At 49.0% G+C, this 20,124-nt stretch overlaps 1 protein-coding gene across 1 annotated transcript in view; it reads right to left on the bottom strand.

Annotated features, from left to right (window-relative positions):
- The window catches only part of AGBL1 (AGBL carboxypeptidase 1), a 387,722-nt gene that overhangs the window by 315,942 nt on the left and 51,656 nt on the right, over positions 1 to 20,124 (bottom strand). Inside the window, exon 7 of the mRNA XM_064157083.1 lies at positions 6,917 to 6,954. Coding sequence (XP_064013153.1) covers positions 6,917 to 6,954 — 38 coding nt within the window. The remainder of the gene's footprint in view (positions 1 to 6,916; positions 6,955 to 20,124) is intronic.

Here is a 20,124-nt window from a genome sequence, read left to right as displayed (position 1 = left end):
TGACTTACCCCTCCTTGATGCCAGCATAAAAGGAACAGAGTGACACTGATTGTTTTATCCCACCAGCCACAAGGCATAATCCTTATGCTTTGAGGAAAAAACGAGAGCAGGTGAAAGGTTAAATAAAGGTTAGTTGACAGAAAACGATGAGGAAAGAGCAGGAAATGAGAGATGAAAGGCTGGGGGTGAAAAGGGAAGGTGAGAGGATAAGGAAGACAAAAGGAGGAAGGAAAAGATACAGAAAGAGGGGGGAAAGGCCATCAGCAGTAACTGTTAGCATACAGAATTGTCTTGGTGAAATAAGCATGATCAGGAGGTCACTACAACCTGTCTTTTTAAATTGCTCATTACAGTTTTTTCCAGGCAAGCCTTGCAGGGAGGACCCTGCCCATTCGCCCAGCCCTTTCCCTCAGGATCCACTGAGCAAATGCCCCTGAGAGCAGCTCTAGCTAATTCCCTTAAAGACATGCAAGCTGCTAATTCCGAGCAGTGCAGATAGCCAGGAATAACAAATGCAACCAAAATTAGATTCAAATAACCTGCTGATAAACAAATTACTCATCAGAAATAAATATTAGGTTAAACACCAGCAGGGATCCCTATTACAGCATCGCCATCATGTGGCTCAAGGTGCTGAGTGGCCCTGGCCAAGCTGCTCCAGGATGTCAGGAGATGCACCCAATGGTGCTTACAGAGCCCATGTCCAGTTGTCTTCCACTCTTGGGCTTCAGGCAGGCAATGGAGGGCTTAGTGATGAGCTCCCTGCACCCTCAGACAGTGCTAGAGCAAGATGAAAGCTAAAAATGACAAATAAATTAGCAGGTGAGAGAGTCCAGCACAGAGCCACAAAGATGCTGAAGGGAATGGAACAGCTCTGTTAGGAGCAGAGCCTGAGGGAGCTGGGGCTGTGCTGCTTGGAAAAGAGGAGACCGAGAGGTGACCTCAGCAGTGGTTATCATTGTGTGCAGGTGAGTGGCAGGAGGCTGGAGCCAGGCTCTGCTGGGTGATGCCCAGGGACAGGACAATGGGCACTGGGTGGAAGCTGAGCCATAGGAGGTTCCATGTAAATATGAACCTGGCTACAGCCTCCCTTCAGGTCGTTGTAGCCAGCAATGAGCTCTGCCCTGAGCCTCCTCTTCTGCAGGCTGCACACCCCCAGCTCCCTCAGCCTCTTCTCACAGAGTTTGTGTTCCAGGCCCCTCCCCAGCCTTGCTGCCCTTCTCTGGACACTTTCCAGTACCTCAACATCTCTCTTGAATTGAGGAGCCCAGAACTGGACACAGCACTCAAGGTGCAGCTTCTGTCAGGACAAGAAGGGAAGCCCCCCACGTCCTAGCCAGCCCCTGGCTCTGCAGGCACATGAAGTGTCAGGCAGAGCTGCTGGCAGGCTGAGGAGCTGGAGCTGCCTGCTGCAGAGCCCATCAGGGAGGAGGGACACTGCCATCTGCCTGCTCCCGCTAACGCTGCTGCCCTGCCGCAGCTGCTGCCGCAAGCAGGAGGGACACTCACCCCTAGCACAGCTCCCTGCGGAACAGCAATTCTTTGGGCCGGAGCACTGCAGGACACAGCAGCCCTACAGGAAGGCCCTCAAAAAGGGCTCTGTCATTGTCCTGCCTGTTTTATAACCTTCACTTCCTGCAAAACTGAAACTCACCATTATTTTGGGTGGGGAATGGCTGAGAGCAGCCCTGGGGAAAAGGGCCTGGGGGTCTGGGGTGAGGGAAAGCTCAACAGGAGCCTGCAGTGTGAGTGCAGCCCAGACACAACCCTGTGCTGGGCTGCAGCAAGAGCAGTGTGGGCACAGGGCAAGGGAGGGGATTCTGCCCCTTGGCTCTGCTCTCCTCAGACCCCACCTGCAGTCCTGGGGGCAGTTCTGGAGCCCCCAGCACAAGTAGGACATGGAACTGTTGGAGGCAGTCCAGAGGAGGCCACGAAGATGCTATGATGACAGGCTGAGAGAGTTGGGGCTGTGCAGCCTGGAGAAGGCTTGCAGGAGACCTTGGAGTGGCCTTCCAGGATCTGAAGTGGGGCACAGGAAGGCTGGGGAGGGACTATTGACAAGGACTTGTAATGACAGGATGAGAAGGAATGGGTTTGAAGTGGCAGAGGGGAGATTGAAACTGGATGTTAGGAAAGGGTTCTTTGCAGTGAGGGTGGTGAGACACTGGCACAGGTTGCCCAGGGAGGTCGTGGACAGAAGCACAGAATGTGATGTGATCTTTGATCACATTCTGTGCTTCTGTGCTTCACAACCTCTCTGGAGGTGTTCAGGACCAGGTTGGATGAGGTCTTGAGTGACCTGTTCTAGTGGGAGGTGTCCCTGCCTATGGCAGGGAGTTGGCACTGGATGATCTTTGTGGTCCCTTCCAATCTCAACCATTCTATGATTTCCCAGCAAGTGAGCTGCTGCAAGGCTCCCCAAACCCTCAGTAATCAGTGCCCCACTTCAGCATTGCAGCACATTCCAGGATTCCTGCCTCCCACTTAGTTTGTATCCCATCTAAAACATGCTAACAGGCTTCTGGGTGCTTTGCCATGCACATTTTTATCCCCTTGATTTCATCAGCAATTTCCAAGCACTATAGCATTCACCAGATTGTGGGTTTAGCTTTCTAGGAGGCCCTGAACCATTCAAAAGCACTAAGGTCATGGGCATAAGCCAACTGTGACAGAGAAAGCTGTCTTGATGCAATCATGAGAAAGAAATCAGCTCTCTTCCAGCCAGGGTGGATTTATCTCTGGAAGAAACAGAACGGGCTTCACATCTCCTAACCCACACCTCCCAGCAGACCTCCCTGCTCATTTGTATGCAGCTACCAGAGCAGTCTGCTCCACAAGCCTGGAGCTTCTTGTGTCCTGAGCCACAGGACAAGGAGAAAACTAAAGGATATTCTTGACCACTCAGCATCAGACTGCAGAATACATCAAAAAGCACAGCTGAGGCTGACTTGTAGGCTGTGGCACTCTGGCTGGTTGCACAATACTGGCACCATTTCCCACAGCCCAGTTCCAGTGCCTTAGAAGAGCATCAGCTGGAAGCAGACCATGTGTTTTCCTTAAAAATAATAATCACTTTTCCATGGAAGCAGTAGCTGGTGGTGTTGCAACAGTGCTGTTCAACTGTACATGAAGGAGAAACACAGCAACCTGCAGGTTGGCAAAGCCCCTTAGGAGCACCAAGTCCAACCTAGAACCCTACTCTGCAAGATTCACCTCAAACCATAGCCCTAAGCACCACATCCAAACCACCCTTAAACACAGCCAGGGTAGGTGACTCCACCACCTCCCTGAGCAGCTCATTCCACTCCCTGACCACTCTCTCCATGGAAAACATCTTCCTAATGTCCAATCCAAACCTCTCCAGCCTCAGCTTGAGGCCATTCCCCCTTCTTCTGTCTCCAGTTCCCTGTGAGTAGAGCCCAGCAGCAGCCTCTCCACAGTGTCCCTTCAGGTAGCTGTAGACAGCAATGAGGTCTGCCCTCAGCCTCCTCTTCCTCACACTACCCATCCCCAGCTCCCTCAGTCTCTCCTCATCAGATTTATATTCCAAGCTCTTCCCCAGCTTTGTTGTCCTCCTCTGGACCCACTCCAGCACCTCCACATCTCTCTTGTATTGCAGTGCCCAAAGCTGAACACAGCACTCGAGCTCTGGCTTCACCAGAGCACAGTCCAAAGGGACAATTACCTCCCTGCTCCTGCTGGCCACAGCATTTCTAATCCCAGCCAGGCTGCCATTGGCCTTCTTCACCACCTGGGCACACTGCTGGCTCATCTTCAGCTCCTGTCTATTACAGTCCCCAGATGGTTTTCTGCCAGACAGCTTCGCAGCCACACTGCCCCAAGCCTGTGGCTTTGCTTGGGGCACAATAAGAGACTGGGAAGGGTGCCTGAAAACAAAGTAATGCCTCTGCTGAGTCATGCCTCTGCTTGCCCATGGTCAACAGTACAAGTGAACATGAGAACCTGGATCTGCACATCAGTGACCAGCCAGAGTGACAGAAGATGGACTGCTTTGCTTGACATGGGCATTGGAGCTCATGGCTTGTGCCTTCTGTGAAAGCACCTGATCAAATACCCAGAACCATTGCTGTGCTGTTCTAGCACTGGAAACTCTCCAAGCACTTCCTAAAGCACAAAAAGCACACAAGGCAGAGCAAACCAAAATGCCTTCACAACCTAAATTGCCTGAGAAGTCACACAGTAAATTTCTAAGTGTAAATGGCTTCAAAAACTTCACTCCAGCACAAAAAAGGCTGAGAGAATTTGGAACTGTACCCATCCTGTTTAGATTCCCTAGACCATTCTCAGCTTCCTCCCCAAACTTTCACAACATGTGTTTCTGGCTCCCCAGGAGACTACATTTCTCAGCCTCTCTCGGTAATTAGTCCTCTGCTTCTATACACTGCTCTCATCTGTAGACCCAGAACAAGCCTCCAAGTACAAAACATATCCTATAAATACCTTGGGACAACAGAATTTCACTTTCCATTCCTAGCACTTGGCATGAAACAGGAGCACAGGAGAAAAGCTCAGGCCGCCAGATCAACTTTCAGCTCTTGCTTCACTATCACACCTTTCTTTGTCAACTTCTCTACCCTGAAGGCTTCTTTGGCTTTTGTTTTGCAAGCAGCTGCGGTGTTGCACCACAACTCCCTTTGTAAAATGTACTGCTCAAGCCAGAAAGATTTTCCCTCTTGCAGTAAGGTCACTTCTAAATCATAGAATTATAGAATGAAGCAGGTTGGAAGAGAGCTCCAAGTTCATCCAGCCCAACCTAACACCCAGCCCTGGCCAATCACCTAGACCTTGGCACTAAGTGCCCCAGCCAGGCTTGGCTTCAACACCTCCAGCCACAGCCACTCCACCACCTCCCTGGGCAGCCCATTCCACTGCCAATCACTCTCTCTGCCAACAACTTCCTCCTAACATCCAGCCTAGACCTCCCCTGGCACAGCTTGAGGCTGGGTCCCTTTGTTCTGGTGCTGGCTGCCTGGCAGCAGAGCCCAACCCCACCTGGCTACAACCTCCCTTCAGGTAGTTGTAGGCAGCAATGAGGTCACCCCTGAGCCTCCTCCTTCAGGAGGTGGTCAGGTCGATACTGGGGCATTGTCCAGTCAGGTCACTTCTGAATCTAGGTGGTCAGGTTGATACTGGGGCATCATTCCATCAGGTCACTTCTGAATCTAGGTGGTCAGGTTGATACTGAGGCATCATTCAGTCAGGTCACTTCTAAATCTAGGTGGTTAGGTTGATACTGAGGCATCATTCAGTCAGGTCACTTCTAAGTCTAGGTGGTCAGGTTGATAGTGAGGCACGATTTCAGGATTCAGCACTCGAGCTGCTGCACCTCAGGCATGATCCCACTGCAGAAGATTCATTTAAGCACTGCTTCCAGGGCTACCATTTTTCACAAATGCATTTATTCCTAATAGTGAGTAAAGGAGAAGGGGGAAGGGAAGAAAAAGGAGGAGGAAGGGGGGGGAGAAGAAGGACAATGCACCATTGTGATTTATTATAGAGTAGATTGTCTGCAATAGTAGAGTGCTCCTTCTTAATCAAGGCTTTATTAAATTCTGGAAATAAAAAGCTAAGTGTTTTTGGATATGATAAAGGCAAAAGAAAAAAGAGGGTAGCATGTTCATTTCAGGAGCAGTCACACCAGCAGTGTGTGACTGAGAACTCACATTAAGGTCTTTAACACCCCCAGCCAGCTGGTGTAGGTGTTTAGCACAGCCTGCCATAGCAGGACTGTACCCTGGCAATCATTAGGTCTCAGCCCTGTCTGCACCTTATCAGATCTGACAAGTTTGCAAGAGGGAAGAAGGTCACCTCTTCTGGGTTACAGAAGCTTCCCGAGCTTTTGCCAACAGCAGCACTGTTACCAGGTCATCTCATAGCACAGCAGCACCTCAGGACAGACAGGTCCTGACCTCACTCTCTACTGATGCTGGAACAAAGCAGCAAGCATTTGTCACTGGCTGGAGAGGTTTCTCTTTTCTCCCACAGCACCAAGCTCCAGGACAACCACTGCCCCCTGAATACTCAAAATAAGGGTCTGGTATGGTCCCCTCAACAGATGGCTACCCCAGTAACTTGCTCCCTAGGACACCATCTCCCATAGACCTGTGTGCCCACAGAGCTGTGAGGCTCCAAGAATCATAGCTGGACATAGAATCATAGAATCAACCAGGTTGGAAGAGAGCTCCAAGATCATCCAGTCCAACCTAGCACCCAGCCCTGGCCTATCAACGAGACCATGGCACTAAGTGCCCCAGCCAGGCTTGGCTTCAACACCTCCAGCCACAGAGACTCCACCACCTCCCTGGGCAGCCCATTCCAATGCCAATCACTCTCTCTGACAACAACTTCCTAACAACATCCAGCCTAGACCTCCCCTGACACAACTTGACACTGTGTCCCCTTGTTCTGGTGCTGGCTGCCTGGCAGCAGAGCCCAACCCCACCTGGCTACAGCCTCCCTGCAGGTAGCTGCAGACAGCAATGAGCTCTGCCCTGAGCCTCCTCTGCTGCAGGCTGCACACCCCCAGCTCCCTCAGCCTCTTCTCACAGGGCTCTGCTCCAGGCCCCTCCCCAGCCTTGCTGCCCTTCTCCAAACACCTTCCAGCACCTCAACATCTCTCTTGGATTGAGGAGCCCAGAACTGGACACAGCACTCAAGGTATAGCCTAAACAGTCCTGAGAACTGGGATAGAAGAACCTCCCTTGTCCTGCTGGCCACACTGTTCCTGATCCAGGGCAGGATGCCATTGACATGTATGGAAGCAACTTTATTTCCTATGGTACTGAGGGAAGAGCTAACACCAAGGAAAATGAGGTTCAGCAGGATCATTCTGTCCAGCAGCAGAGCACAGAAAGGAAAGTCAAAAAGAATACGAAGAAAAAAAAAAAGCTCTTACTTGATTTCAGCAAAGCTGCCAGAGCCTCAATGGCTGCCCTGGGGAAAGAAGAGAGATGGAGAAATAATGTCAATTTCTCTGATAATTTTTGTAACCTTCATCTTCAGTCTTCTGGGTTGCTCTTCCCAGCTGGCCTAAACTGACAGCTTCTGATGGACTTTGACAGAACTGCAGTGTTTTACACCAGCAGAGGCTCCAGTCCCTGCAGCTAATTCAGTTATTCTAAAGGACCATTAGCCCTCTAGCTTTAGTGTTACACTGATTTGTAGTGACCATTAAATTTAAAGCAACACCCACATATCCAAAGTAATGAAGCAAGTATTTAAACTGCTGCCCAAGGGCCATATCTTTGAATCAGGGACTCAGCACATGCCCACTCCTGACACAAGACCTTCTATCTACATCAGCAGATCACAGAATCAACCAGGTTGGAAGACAGCTCCAAGCTCAGCCAGCCCAACCTAGCACCCAGCCCTGGCCAATCAACCAGACCATGGCACTAAGTGCCCCAGCCAGGCTTGGCTTCAACACCTCCAGGCACAGCCACTCCACCACCTCCCTGGGCAGCCCATTCCAATGCCAATCACTCTCTCTGACAACAACTTCCTCTTCACAGCCAGCCTAGACCTGCTCTGGCACAGCTTCAGGCTGTGTCCCCTTGTTCTGATGCTGGCTGCCTGGCAGCAGAGCCCAACTCCACCTGGCTACAACCTCCCTGCAGGCAGCTGCAGGCAGCAATGAGCTCTGCCCTGAGCCTCCTCTGCTGCAGGCTGCACACCCCCAGCTCCCTCAGCCTCTCCTCACAGGGCTGTGCTCCAGGCCCCTCCCCAGCCTTGCTGCCCTTGCCTGGACACCTTCCAGCACCTCAACATCTCTCTTGAATTGAGGAGCCCACAACTGGACACAGCACTCAAGGTGTGGCCTGAGCAGTGCTGAGCACTGGGGCAGAATAACCTCCCTTGTTCTGCTGCCCACACTGCTCCTGAGCCAGGCCAGGATGCCATTTGCTCTCCTGGCCACCTGGGCACACTGCTGGCTCATCCTGGGACATCCACTTCAGTATTCCCAGCTGAATTCCACTTCTTTTTCCCTGCATTTTCCCCAGACAAAGTTCACCTCTACCCTTTCCTCCCACCAGCTTTAACAAAAGAAACTCCATTTAATTATCACAACGTCTTGCAGTGACATGCAGTGGCATGTAAACATCTCTATGCAGAGCAGGACTTGTAAGATACTAAAGTTCTGTGGTAGGGCTTCTTGCCCATCAGAGTTAAGTGAGGAAGGAGCTAAAAGGCAGAGAGAAACAGAGAGGTTTATGTGACCTTCTATGTCATTTCAACGTGCAATTGAACCTGCCCACGGCTGCAGAGCATTGTTTGAATGGGAGCTGGTCAGTAACATTTTCATCTTGAAAGGCCTCACCATCTGGGGGCCAGATTCTTCCTTGTGTGTTACAATCTCCACCCCATTAGCTCCACAGATGACTTTCTTCTCCAGTCATGTTCTGCTGAAGCAAGAAGATGCACTTTCTAACGTGGCTTACTGCTGTGAAGTTTCAGGTTCCCACAGCTGATTAAATGATTACAGCTACAAAAGCCTCCATGCTTAAAGGACTCCTTAAAATGTAATCTCTTTATAAACCAATCCCCAAATAAAATCATATTAGCTTCCACACTGAGCCAATTATCATCCTGCAGCAAAAGATAGAATTAAATAGATACATTTTTTATCATCAAGCTGCCTTTTGCTGTGTGTCTTAACAGTGTCTGAGGCTAAGAAAGGCCCAAGGGCTGGTTCTTGAGGCCACTGGGTCAACATCCCTATCTAATGTCAGACTTCAACAACATTGTGTGCATTTCTCTTGCAGTTTGGTTGCAAATATAGGTGGAACAGCAAATCAGCAGCTAAAAACCTCAGCAGTGGAAGTCTTGCTGCCCTGGCTTCCTTAACTCCACCTAAACAGCAATGATTCAGCTGGTGGGAGGAACACCATCATCTGCCAGCTACTCTGCATACTCAGAGAAGGGATCTGTTATGGCCACTGACCACTCAGTCATTCCCTGAATTTAAAGTCTGGGACAAAGCAGACAGCCCTAAGCAAGTTAAAATTCCATCCAGAGCATCTCCCAATGCTCACACCCAGGAATGTCTCTTGTAAAGCTACTCTGCATACTCAGAGAAGGGATCTGCTACAACCACTGACCACTCAGTCATTCCCTGAATTTAAAGTCTGGGACAAAGCAGACAGCCCTAAGCAAGTTAAAATTCCATCCAGAGCATCTCCCAAAGCTCACACCCAGGAATGTCTCTTGTAAAGGATATCACATTTCATACCTACACTTGCAGGCTTAATATGATGTCTTAATCACATATCAAAACAGCAGAGTAAAAGGACCAGAGCATTCCTGGCTCTGAGCACAAGAGACCTAAGGATCTTCTGCAGGCAGCTGATTTATTTTGGGGGTGCTTATGAACACTGCAAAGATTTTCAGTGGAGCTGTGCCACTGTCATAACAGTAACACTGCCAGCAAAACTTCCATCAACCAACCAGCAAATCTCTGTGTCTCTGTCTGTCAGAGTGTGTGTTGCTCCTCTGATTGGATCCTGCTTCTAACTCACCTCCAAACCCACCTTGCACATAAGGCAGACTCTGGGGTAAGGTTGGGAGCCCCTCCTGGGGACTCTGGCTTCTGGGAGGTGTATTGTGTTTCTGTATTGCTTTTAACTTGTGTATTTCTGTATACAGCTGAAAATATCTGCAATACATTGTAAATCTCAGCTTGACTATTGTGCTAAGCTGGGAATATAAAGCTTCATTCCTTAACTTCCAGCCAGCTGAGTCTAGTCTGGGTGATTTTATAAAGGCAGGAGGGAGGTAACTCCCAAACCATCACAAAGGCTCTGAGGAAGCTGGTCTAATGGAGGATGTCCCTGCTCAATGCAGAGGGGCTGGACTAGATGACCTCTGGATGTCCCTTCTAATCCAAACCATTCTATGAGTCTATGACTATGCTGTGTTCTGTTATGTCCTCCATGATGGAGTCATGAGTAGCTGCAGACCTCGATGATATGCATGGATTTAGAACAAGTTTTGGAAGAGGACAAATAAATAAAGAGATTCAAATCAAAAGGCATGAGGGTGAACTGCAAAATAGATAAAAACAGGTTTAAGGGCTCAAGTGGACTTACCAAGAGCAGATCAAGCCTAACTTGCTATCCAAGAGAAGGGATTATCTCAATCAGGGAAGTGTGGTAGGTGTAATTTATCTGCAGTGCCACACTGGGAATTGTTAGGCAGGCTGGAGGACATGAGGATTGGTGCAAGAACTGCACGCTGGGGAAGGAAGTGGTTGAAGAGGTAATGACAGGAGTCGTGTCACAAGAAGAATTATTCATCTGGAGGGAAGCTTTCTGTGGAAGCCCTCAAGGATGTGTGGAGACTGATCTTCTTTTACCCTTTTTTCATTAATGACCTTGGCAGGAAAAAGTCAGAGTACACTAATAAAATGTGCTGACCGTGGGCAGCCAGGAGCTGCTGCCAACAGCAGGGAGTTCAGGACATCTTTCAGGAGTAAGAGGATACTCTTGGGTTCTAAAGCAGCAGAAGTGTGATGAAATGTAATAGTCCAAGTGCAAGGTTAGGCATTGAGGGTTTAATAAGGATTGCTGTTATGAGCAGGGGCTCATCATTGGAAATGAGTAGAAGGACTCTCTGGATATATGAGCCCATTAGAGGATGAGGACAAGCATGACCCACAGGGTGACAACCATGAAAAGCACAGATCAGGTCTCAGAAAAGCCACTGCCAGCAGAGAAGGGAGAGTGACTGTTTTCATAGCAGGCTTCACCTGAACGGCTTGTGCAGCATTTAGAAGGAACCATGCAAGAACCAAGCATGGTAACAGAAACTACTCTCATTAGAAGTCTCAAAGATCAGATTCTTGTCACCTTGGCAGAATGGTTGACAAGTGACTTGATTTTTTTCCATAGGTACAGTGGTTGGGGGCAGAAGTAAACACAGAGGAAGGCATGAAGCTACATGGACTAAAAGAACAGAAGCTGGCATAAGGACAAATGAATGTGAAATGGCAGTGGATACATTGAAGCTGGAAATTAAAGGGTAGGTTTTAAGCACTGGAAAATGAAGCTCTGGAATCACAGAATTGTTTAGGTTGGAAGGATCATCCAGTTCCAACCCCCTGCCATAGGCAGGGACACCTCCCACTAGAAACATCCTCTTGGCAGCAATGAGTTGAACAATCCAAGGACTTGGAAAAGGGAGCTCGAATTGCTTTTAACAGGACTAGTAAGCTCAGTTGCCAATGAGGAAAGGGTTTGAAAACAGTGAACTAGGGATGGCTGTTGTCCTGTATCCCTAATTTTATCTGTGATTAAGAAGGAACTGAAATGAGAAATATGTATTCTAAGTGCAAAGCTGATTAGTCAGGCCAGAAGAGAGCAGCTGCACAAGCTTAAGCTGGAAGCCCAACGAGTCCAGTACTCTGTGGCCAAAAGACCACAACAAACACACAGTGATAGAACTTCCAGAACAGACTCCAGCGATCTGCATCCCAGAGATTCCAGAAGTTTGCAATGGTGCCTTCAGGAAGCATTTATTGCTCTTAGCTGACTTTCCTTCCATAATATTTCCCTGGACACTTCTTATGCAAACTCTTAGTGTCCACAGCTACCCTGAGAAAGGATTCACATCTACATGCTGTAGAGGTCTCTACCTGCACTTGTTTTAACTGTGGACTGTAAATCAGCATTGCAATTTACACTTCAAGTCTGCTGTCAGCAAGGATCCCCAGAATATAAATTCCCTTTGATGCTGAGCAAATTTGGTTGCACAAAACACGCTGTGTCAGAGAGGATAATGCAGGATGGACTTTCACTGGACACAGCAGCTTGCTGATAGGTGCAACAATAGGCTTAGAGCAAGTCAAAACGTGGTGTTGGTGATAGTAGCACACCACGTGGAAAACCAACAGTATCTTTTCTGGCATTAGAAGATCACAAGATGAGCAAACATGGGATAAGAAGCCAGAGACCAAATAAACAGTAAGTTGTGCACAAGAGCATAGAGAAGAGACTGGGGGAAGATGGGAAGAGGAAGAAGAATTGAAGAGCAGAAGAAAGAGGACTTGATCTTGGAGGTCTCTTCCAACCTGGTTGATTCTATGATGAGCCATAGGCTAAACCAGAGAATGTGCTAAGGTGCCTGGTGTGGAACTCTGCACTTGTCTCAAGAAGGGAGGAGGGAGAGGGGAAGACACCATTTAAAACTGTGCTAAGTCTGTCCAGATGCCTTCCTTTGGTTTTTTTGCTCTCATGTTAGTAAAATGTAGGTGTTTTCTTTCACTCCTGCTTTGTCTCAATGCAGACTCATTCATATATTTTTAAAAATGTAATAAATGTGTAAGTTGTCCTATCTTCAATGCTCCTCCATAATCAGAAAGCATTAACAACTCCCTGTAGTACCAGAGCAGCAGTCGAGAGAGCCACTCTGCAGAATGGAAATCTCTGAAGTGTTTCCAAGTCAGCAGCTTGGATAACAGGGCAGGACTACAACAGACAGACAGGTAGACAAATGCAACTTCCAGATCCAGTGCTTAGGAACCAGGAGCAGCAACAAAGGAAAACAACTGGGTCAGCCATCAAAACTGGGTGGTTAAAGAGTATAGAGGAAGAAGCCTTAGACCTAGACCACCCTTTGAGATCCAAGCTATTTGGACAGTGTTTGATGGAAATAGTCATAGACAGAGGAGACCAAGTGCCAGGATCTTTCAGGCTTTCTTCTCTACTCTGATCTAACCCCAAGAGTTTTAGTGCTGAACAGTACAGAATCATACAGTGGTCTAGGTTGGAAGGGAACTCAAAGATCACCGAGTTCCAACTCCCCATCATAGGCAGGGTCAATCATAGAATCAAGCAGGTTGGAAGAGAGCTCCAAGATCATCCAGTCCAACCTAGCACCCAGCCCGAGCCAATCAACCAGACCATGGCACTAAGAGCCCCAGCCAGGCTTGGCTTCAACACCTCCAGGCACAGCAACTCCACCACCTCCCTGGGCGGCCCATTCCAATGCCAATCACTCTCTCTGACAACAACTTCCTAACAACATCCAGCCTAGACCTGCCCTGGCACAGCTTCAGGCTGTGTCCCCTCATTCTTTTGCTGGGTGCCTGGGAGAAGAGCCCAACCCCACCTGGCTACAGCCTCCCTTCAGGCAGCTGTAGACAGCAATGAGCTCTGCCCTGAGCCTCCTCTGCTGCAGGCTGCACCCCCCCAGCTCCCACAGCCTCTCCTCACAGGGCTGTGCTCCAGACCCCTCACCAACTTTGTCACCCTTCTCTGGACACCTTCCAGCACCTCAACATCTCTCTTGAATTGAGGGGCCCAGAACTGGACACAATAATGTGCCTCTGCTTCTGTCACTTGAACAGATCATTTATTCCTGTTCCAATTCAGTAATTAAGAAAACAACCCAAAAATCCCACCACACATAAAGGAAAACCACAAACAGCCTCATGAAAAACTTGACTAGAGCAGAGCTGCAAAGAACACTACATGAAAGATTTTAAGGCTTGGTCACACTGACATTGTGGACAGGTTTGGAACTATGGACTGGGAACAACAGAGAAGCCAACAACTGAACAAATAAACCATCTAAAGAAAGTCAGACTCCCAAATAATTCAGGCAGCTCTTCCTCCCCTGTGAGCCTGTACCTTTCACATGCTTAAACACAAAACATCCTCTTCAAACTATTGATTGAAAGCCAATAGCTTGGTGCTTCATTAAATGCTTCAGCTCGATGCCTGATCTAATTCCAAGAGACAGTCACACCTGGGTAATAATAAAGCTGTGAAGCACTATTTTTATAGGCATGCAAGGAAAGGTTCTGCCCCTGCCTGGCAAACCCCCACTGCTTCAGTCCATGCTCTCTGCTATTGCCCTTCACCCTGCCATGTCTCAGTGCACTCCCCTGTTGCTGTCAGGTTTATTTATACCACAGGCAGCGTGGGGCAGGGACCATGCAATATGCATTTGGACATCATCTAGCACAATGGGAGCCCTGACTGGAGGTTCAAGCTATTAGAGCTTATGGGCTTAGTGCTCCTAAGCTTCCACAGCCCCTGTCTCTAGGAGGAATTAAGTGCCCTTGGGTATATACATTGTCTGCCTGCATTTTGCCTCCAACCCCTGGGACCTGTATTTAACTACTGGAGTTTAAGCATTCACAGAGCAACTCACTCAGATGATTTTACATCTGACAACTGAGAGACATTTAGAAACAACATGCATGCACCAGAGCAAGAGGTGCTTGTGAAATCCTACCAGAAGACAGAGCTCATCCAAAACAGATGCCTGGAATAGTCATTTCCTTTGTGGCCCAGAAACACAGATCTTAACCATGCAGGCACTTGCACAGCAATTTCTTTTCAATGCTTAAAACCAAAAGCTTCACAGGTCTTGGAAACATGAGTGGGCAAAAGGTGCTTAGGCTGCTGGCATATTCATAGCACTGCTGCTCCAGGAGTTACATGGAAACAGCTCTCATCATGTGGAGTCATTGGCCCTGGAGGTGTTCAACAAAAGACTGGATGGGGCCCTTAGTGCCATGGTCTAGTTGATTGGACAGGTCTGGGTGACAGCTTGGCCTGGATGAGCTTGGAGGTCTCTTCCAACCTGGTTGATTCTATGATTCTATGTCCACTATTTCTAGTTTACTAGCAAATTCATGCTCAAGGCAGTGTCTGCTCAGTCTGCAATGTTCCATGTGCTGCCAACAGGTAGGACTTGGAGGCCCACTTGTTGTGCACAGGTGTGCTTGCCATGTAATCACAGAACCACAGAATGTCAGGGGTTGAAAGGGACCCTCAAAGCTCATCCAGTCCAATTCCCCTGCCAGAGCAGGTCACACAAGAACACATTCAGGTGGGTTTCGAATGTCCTCAGAGAAGGAGACTCCACAACCTCCTGGGCAGCCTGCTCCAGGCTCTGACACTCTCACAGGGAAAAAGTTTTTCCTTACGTTTACATGAAATTTCCTCTGCTCCAGCTTGCACCCCATGCCCTCTCACTGGATGTCACTGAGCAGAGCCTGGCTCTGTCCTCCTGACACTGCTCTGCACATCTTTATAAACATTAATGAAAGAGAGTGAATTAAGAAAACAAATCACACATTCCTTTTCTACTAATTACTTCAACTCCAGTGACCAGTCTGGGTTTTGACCCTCCCTGGAAATGCCCCCACCAAGTCTTCAACACATTTTTGCTTGGAAAGACCTCTAAGATCACCAACTCCAGCCATCAACCTAAGACCACCACGGCCACTAAACCGTGGCCCAAAGTGCCATATCCACATGTTTCTTGAACACCTCCCAGCTAAATCAGGTTGCTCAGAGCCCTGTCAAGCCTGATCTCAAATGCAGGAATCACAGAATGGTTTAGATTGGAAGGGACTTCAAAGCTCATCCAGTTCCAACCCCCTGCCACAGGCAGCGACACCTCCCACTAGAACAGGCCACAGAATCAATCAGGTTGGAAGAGACCTCCAAGGTAGTCCAGACCAAACTATCACCCAGCCCTGTCCAAACAACCACAGCAACCACATTCTGTGGTTCTGTGATTACATGGCAGGAACATCTGTGCTTAGTACAAGACTGCATCTCCTGTATAATCTATTCTCTGTGACTCAATTCATTTGGCTGAATAGAATTAGTGAGCAAACAAGAAGGTGCACAGAAATGAAACCCACAGTGAGCAGTATTTATCATATTTAAACATTTATGCCACTATTAACTCTAAGAGAAGGGTTTGGGGGGGGAGGGGTAATGTGGAAACAAAACAACAAAGTGTGCACAGGTGTCAAGGTCAATGGCAGCAAACTGAGTGATGATTCCCTGGGTTTTAGCCCTAAAACAGATCCAGGAGCAAAATTTCCTTCTGCCTTCCATTTTGATGAGCTGAAGCCAATGTGTTCTCCAGAGGACATGCTGCTGCTTGTAAAGAAGCTGTAGCTGTGATGCAGGAACCCCAGTGTGAGGTCCTCTCTTGCTCTTATGGCTGATATGATAAGCATCTCTCAGTTCCCAGGTTCAGCTCAAAGCTTTCACTGTAGCATCTTCCAAACACCCCTGCTTGCCCTGGAGCCTGTTAGGTTACGATCAAGGAAGAGGTTTAGCCTCCCAGCCTCTTTCATCTCTGCCTCCCAGAAAGAAAAGTCACTCCAGGGCTATCCTCCAGGCAACCTTACAAGTCTCCTGCTCTCTGGTGTACAAGTACAGAGGGAGAGGCAACTAAAAATGCAATGCATTCTTTGCAGTCCTAAATTAAATTAGCCTCAACAGTAGTAACAAAGAAGAACAAGGTACAAGAAATGCACTTCAATCCTTGCCAAAAAAACATGCACAGGCATTTCTTACAGCATGGTAGAGAGCTGGCACTGCTTCCTCAGGCAGAAGCCATGCCTCAGAAGCTTTCCCATTCCTGTCAGCTCCCTCTCCAGGGTCAGATGTCACCAATATGGCTGAGGCAGGCTGTGACAGCTTGTCATTCACATCAAGCCAAAGGGGCTGGAAGACAGGATTCTTAACAGATTCATCAGCCCGGCACTTGCACGCTGACAGTGTGAGAATCCAGCTCTCCCACCCAAGGGACACATGGAGTGGGTCTGGGAAAGGAGCTCCATGCTACCCTTGATTGATTAAGATGAGTGGTGAGGATGCTCAGAGGCCACATCTGCTAACAAGCCCCAACACAGCCCTACACAACACCTTGTACAAAGTTAAGGCACGTCAGCGAGCGGAGTTAAACCCTTCTCCTTTCCCCAGACGGGCTTCCAATCCCAGTCCAGTCACTGGAGAGAAAGAATGCAGTGGTCTGCTGGCTCACTCCTTAACTGTCAATTTAGTTGTAGCTCATCAAGGTCACCACACCCAGCAGCTTCTCCTCTGGAGGCCCCAGGGACTGCCACATTCATTGTGCTCACAGCAAGGCAGGTGTCCAGCGCAGAGGGGAGACTCAGCACTGTTTGCTTCTCGCTTGTTCTGCCTTGAACATCTCTGAGTGCTGATCATAGTAAAGGCAGGGAGAGGGACACAGTCCACATACCTGCTGGAACCCTGCTTGCTGCATGATGAAGGCTAAGGGCACTGCTTGGTAATGCACCCAAGAAACATAGAATCACGGTTGGAATGGACCACAAAGATCATCTAGTTCCAACCCCCATACCATGAGCAGGGACACCTCACACTAGATCAGGCTGGCCACAGCCTCATCCAGCCTGGCTTTAAACACCTCCAGGGATGGAGCTTCCACCACCTACCTGGGCAACCTGTTCCAGAGTCTCACCACACTTGTGGTGAAGAATCTCTTCCTAACATCCAGTCTGAATCTCCTCATTTCTAGCTTTGTTCCATTCCCCTCAGTCCTATCACTACCTGACAGCATAAAAAGTCCCTCCCCAGCTGTCTTGTAGGCCCCCCTTAAGATACTGAAAGGCCACAATAAGGTCATCTAAGAACCCTAAGCCCAAATCTCAGCAGGGCAACTGTGACTTCTGTTCTCATTAAGAGAAGTGTGTGCCCACTGGGAAGTCTCAGATGGTGAACTATAGGAGAGAAGGTAGAGCTTGGGGGGATCCAGGACTTTGAGCCTGCATTCACAGCATAATGCCTGCAAACAAATCTATTTTATGGATACTATCAGTTCCTGGCAGTGAGCTAGCCAAGGGCAGCCTGTGCTGCTGTTAGCCTGGCTAGTGAGGTACTCAGCATGTCACTGCTTGTGCCCACAGCTATGACAGTACAACAGCAAGGCTGGTTTCAAAGTAATCATAGAACCAGTCAGGCTTGGAAGGGACCACAAGGATCAGCCAGTTCCAACCCCCTGCCATGCCCAGGGACACCCTACCCTAGAGCAGGCTGCACACAGCCTCAGCCAGCCTGGCCTTAAACACCTCCAGCCATGAGGCCTCAACCACCTCCCTGGGCAACCCATTCAGACTCTCACCACTCTCCTGCTCAACAACTTCCTCCTCACCTCCAGGCTGAATCTCCCCACCTCCAGCTTTGCTCCTTTCCCCCCAGTCCTCTCACTCCCTGACAGCCTAAAAAGCCTCTCCCCAGCTTTTTTGTAGGCCCCCTTCAGATACTGGAAGACCACAAGAAGGTCACCTGGGTGCCTCTTCTTCTCCAGACTGAACAGCCCCAACTTTTACAAGGCTAAGAGCTGTAGTTCTCCCTGACTGCTGGTTAGCAAAATTCATCTCTAAGGCTGCAGTAATCTCAGGGTGCATCACCTTTAGAAATGGCACTTTGTAGTGAAAGGAGCTCTTGAGCTTAAAGCAGCTCTGTCCGAAACCAAACTTTTGCTGCACACAACTGGACTGCTGCACTGGAGGGGAAATTGGAGTCTCCATTTCAGCCATTCCTGCAGTTTCACTGCTTAGCATGTTGAAGTTTGTTTTGTTTGGAATTTGCTTGTTTGGTCTTTTTCAAACAAACAAAAACATCTTTCAGGGAAACTAATTTGAAAACTGTGCATAATTTAAGAGACTTTAACCCAAACTGTAAAGCTGAAGGACTGAGAAAGTGCCACCTTCCTTCAGCTCTACCAAAACCCGAGGCTGACTGGCATGACAGCAAGTCAGCTGCTTCAGAATGAAGGGAGGAATGAGTGATACTGAATGCAAGATGAAAAACTGTGTTTGTTCTTCTTAATCTAATGGTACTGGTACCGTAACACGCAAGGTCTAGAAACAGATCCATCAGGGCGACTTTATACGGCACTTCACTTTCCCCTCTGGTCCTAGGCAGATGAAGCACATCCATAAAGCCCAGCTAAAGGAAAACCTAAAGCTTAAAACCTCTAGGGAAGATTGGTGCCTTGCAGAGTTGCCTTGACTATGCCAGAGCAAGCAGCTCTTTCCCACAAGCACAGCTACTGGAATCACGCTTGCCATGCCGCATAACAAGGTGCGGCTCGGGTGGCTCTGAACTGGCAATCATGTCATAACATAACCCTGCAGCCCTACTCAGCTCTGTCTTTCTGTGAGTGTCCAGTTACAGCCTGCCTGCATGACTAAAGCTGTGGTCTGAATGTGTGAGTAGCTGTTCACACATCAGCTGCAGCAGACAGCACACAGCATCGTGTTTGCAGCAGGGAGAGAGTGGAGAAAGGTATTAATGCCAATTAATCTTCTTGCCTGCTACACTGCTCATTTAGCAAGGCCCTGCTCTTCCCAGGGAGGTAAAGCAAAGCAGGAACATGGCTTGGAAGAGACACAAAGAGAACAAATCCAACTCCCTGCCGGAGCAGGACCACACAATCTAGCTCAGGGCACACAGGAACACAGCCACACAGGCCTTGAAAGGCTCCAGAGAAGGAGACTCCACAACCTCTCTGGGCAGCCTGTGCCAGGGCTCTGGGACCCTTGTGTTGAGCTGGAACCTGCTGTGCTGCAGCTTCCATCCATTGCTGCTTGTCCTATCCCAGGGAGCAGTGAGCAGAGCCTGTCCCCCCCTCCTGACCCCCAGCCCTCAGATAGTTATAAACATTTATTAGGTCCCCTCTCAGTCTTCTTTTCTCCAGACTAAGCAGCCCCAGGTCCCTCAGCCTCTCCTCATCAAGCACTGTTCCAGTCTATCATCCTCATAACCCTCTGCTGGGCTCTCTCCAGCAGATCCCTGTCCCTCTTAAACTGGGAAGCCCCAAACTGAAGGCAGTACTCAAGATGAGGTCTCACCAGGGCAGAGTAGAGGGGGAGGAGAACCTCCCTTGATCTGCTGCACACACTCTGCTTAATGCCTTCCAGGTCCCCATTGTCCCTCTCGGTCCCCAGGGCACATTGCTGTGCCATGGATGTTCTCCACCAGCACTCCCAGGTCCCTCTCCACAGGGCTGCTCTCCAGCAGATCACCTCTCAGCCTGCACTGGTGCAGTTATTGCCCTAAGTTGTGGCATAGCTCTGGGGGTGTCTGTGAATTCCCCAAAGGAGGATGGTCAGTTAGAGCTGCCTGGCAAGCTCACATGCAAGTGGAATTCCAACCAAAACATGCAGAAGCTGTCACCAACAGTGTCCTGTTTTTCAGCCTCCCCCACTTTTCATCTCTTTCACTGCCTGTGTTTCCTCACACACATAATTTGGCCTTCAGCACTGAAATTGATTGTGAGTCGGGCACTTTACAGAATAGTGCTCCT

This window comes from Pogoniulus pusillus, chromosome 17 (genome assembly GCF_015220805.1).
Source record: "Pogoniulus pusillus isolate bPogPus1 chromosome 17, bPogPus1.pri, whole genome shotgun sequence".
NCBI lineage: Eukaryota > Metazoa > Chordata > Aves > Piciformes > Lybiidae > Pogoniulus > Pogoniulus pusillus.
This window is presented reverse-complemented; position numbering and strand designations above follow the sequence as displayed.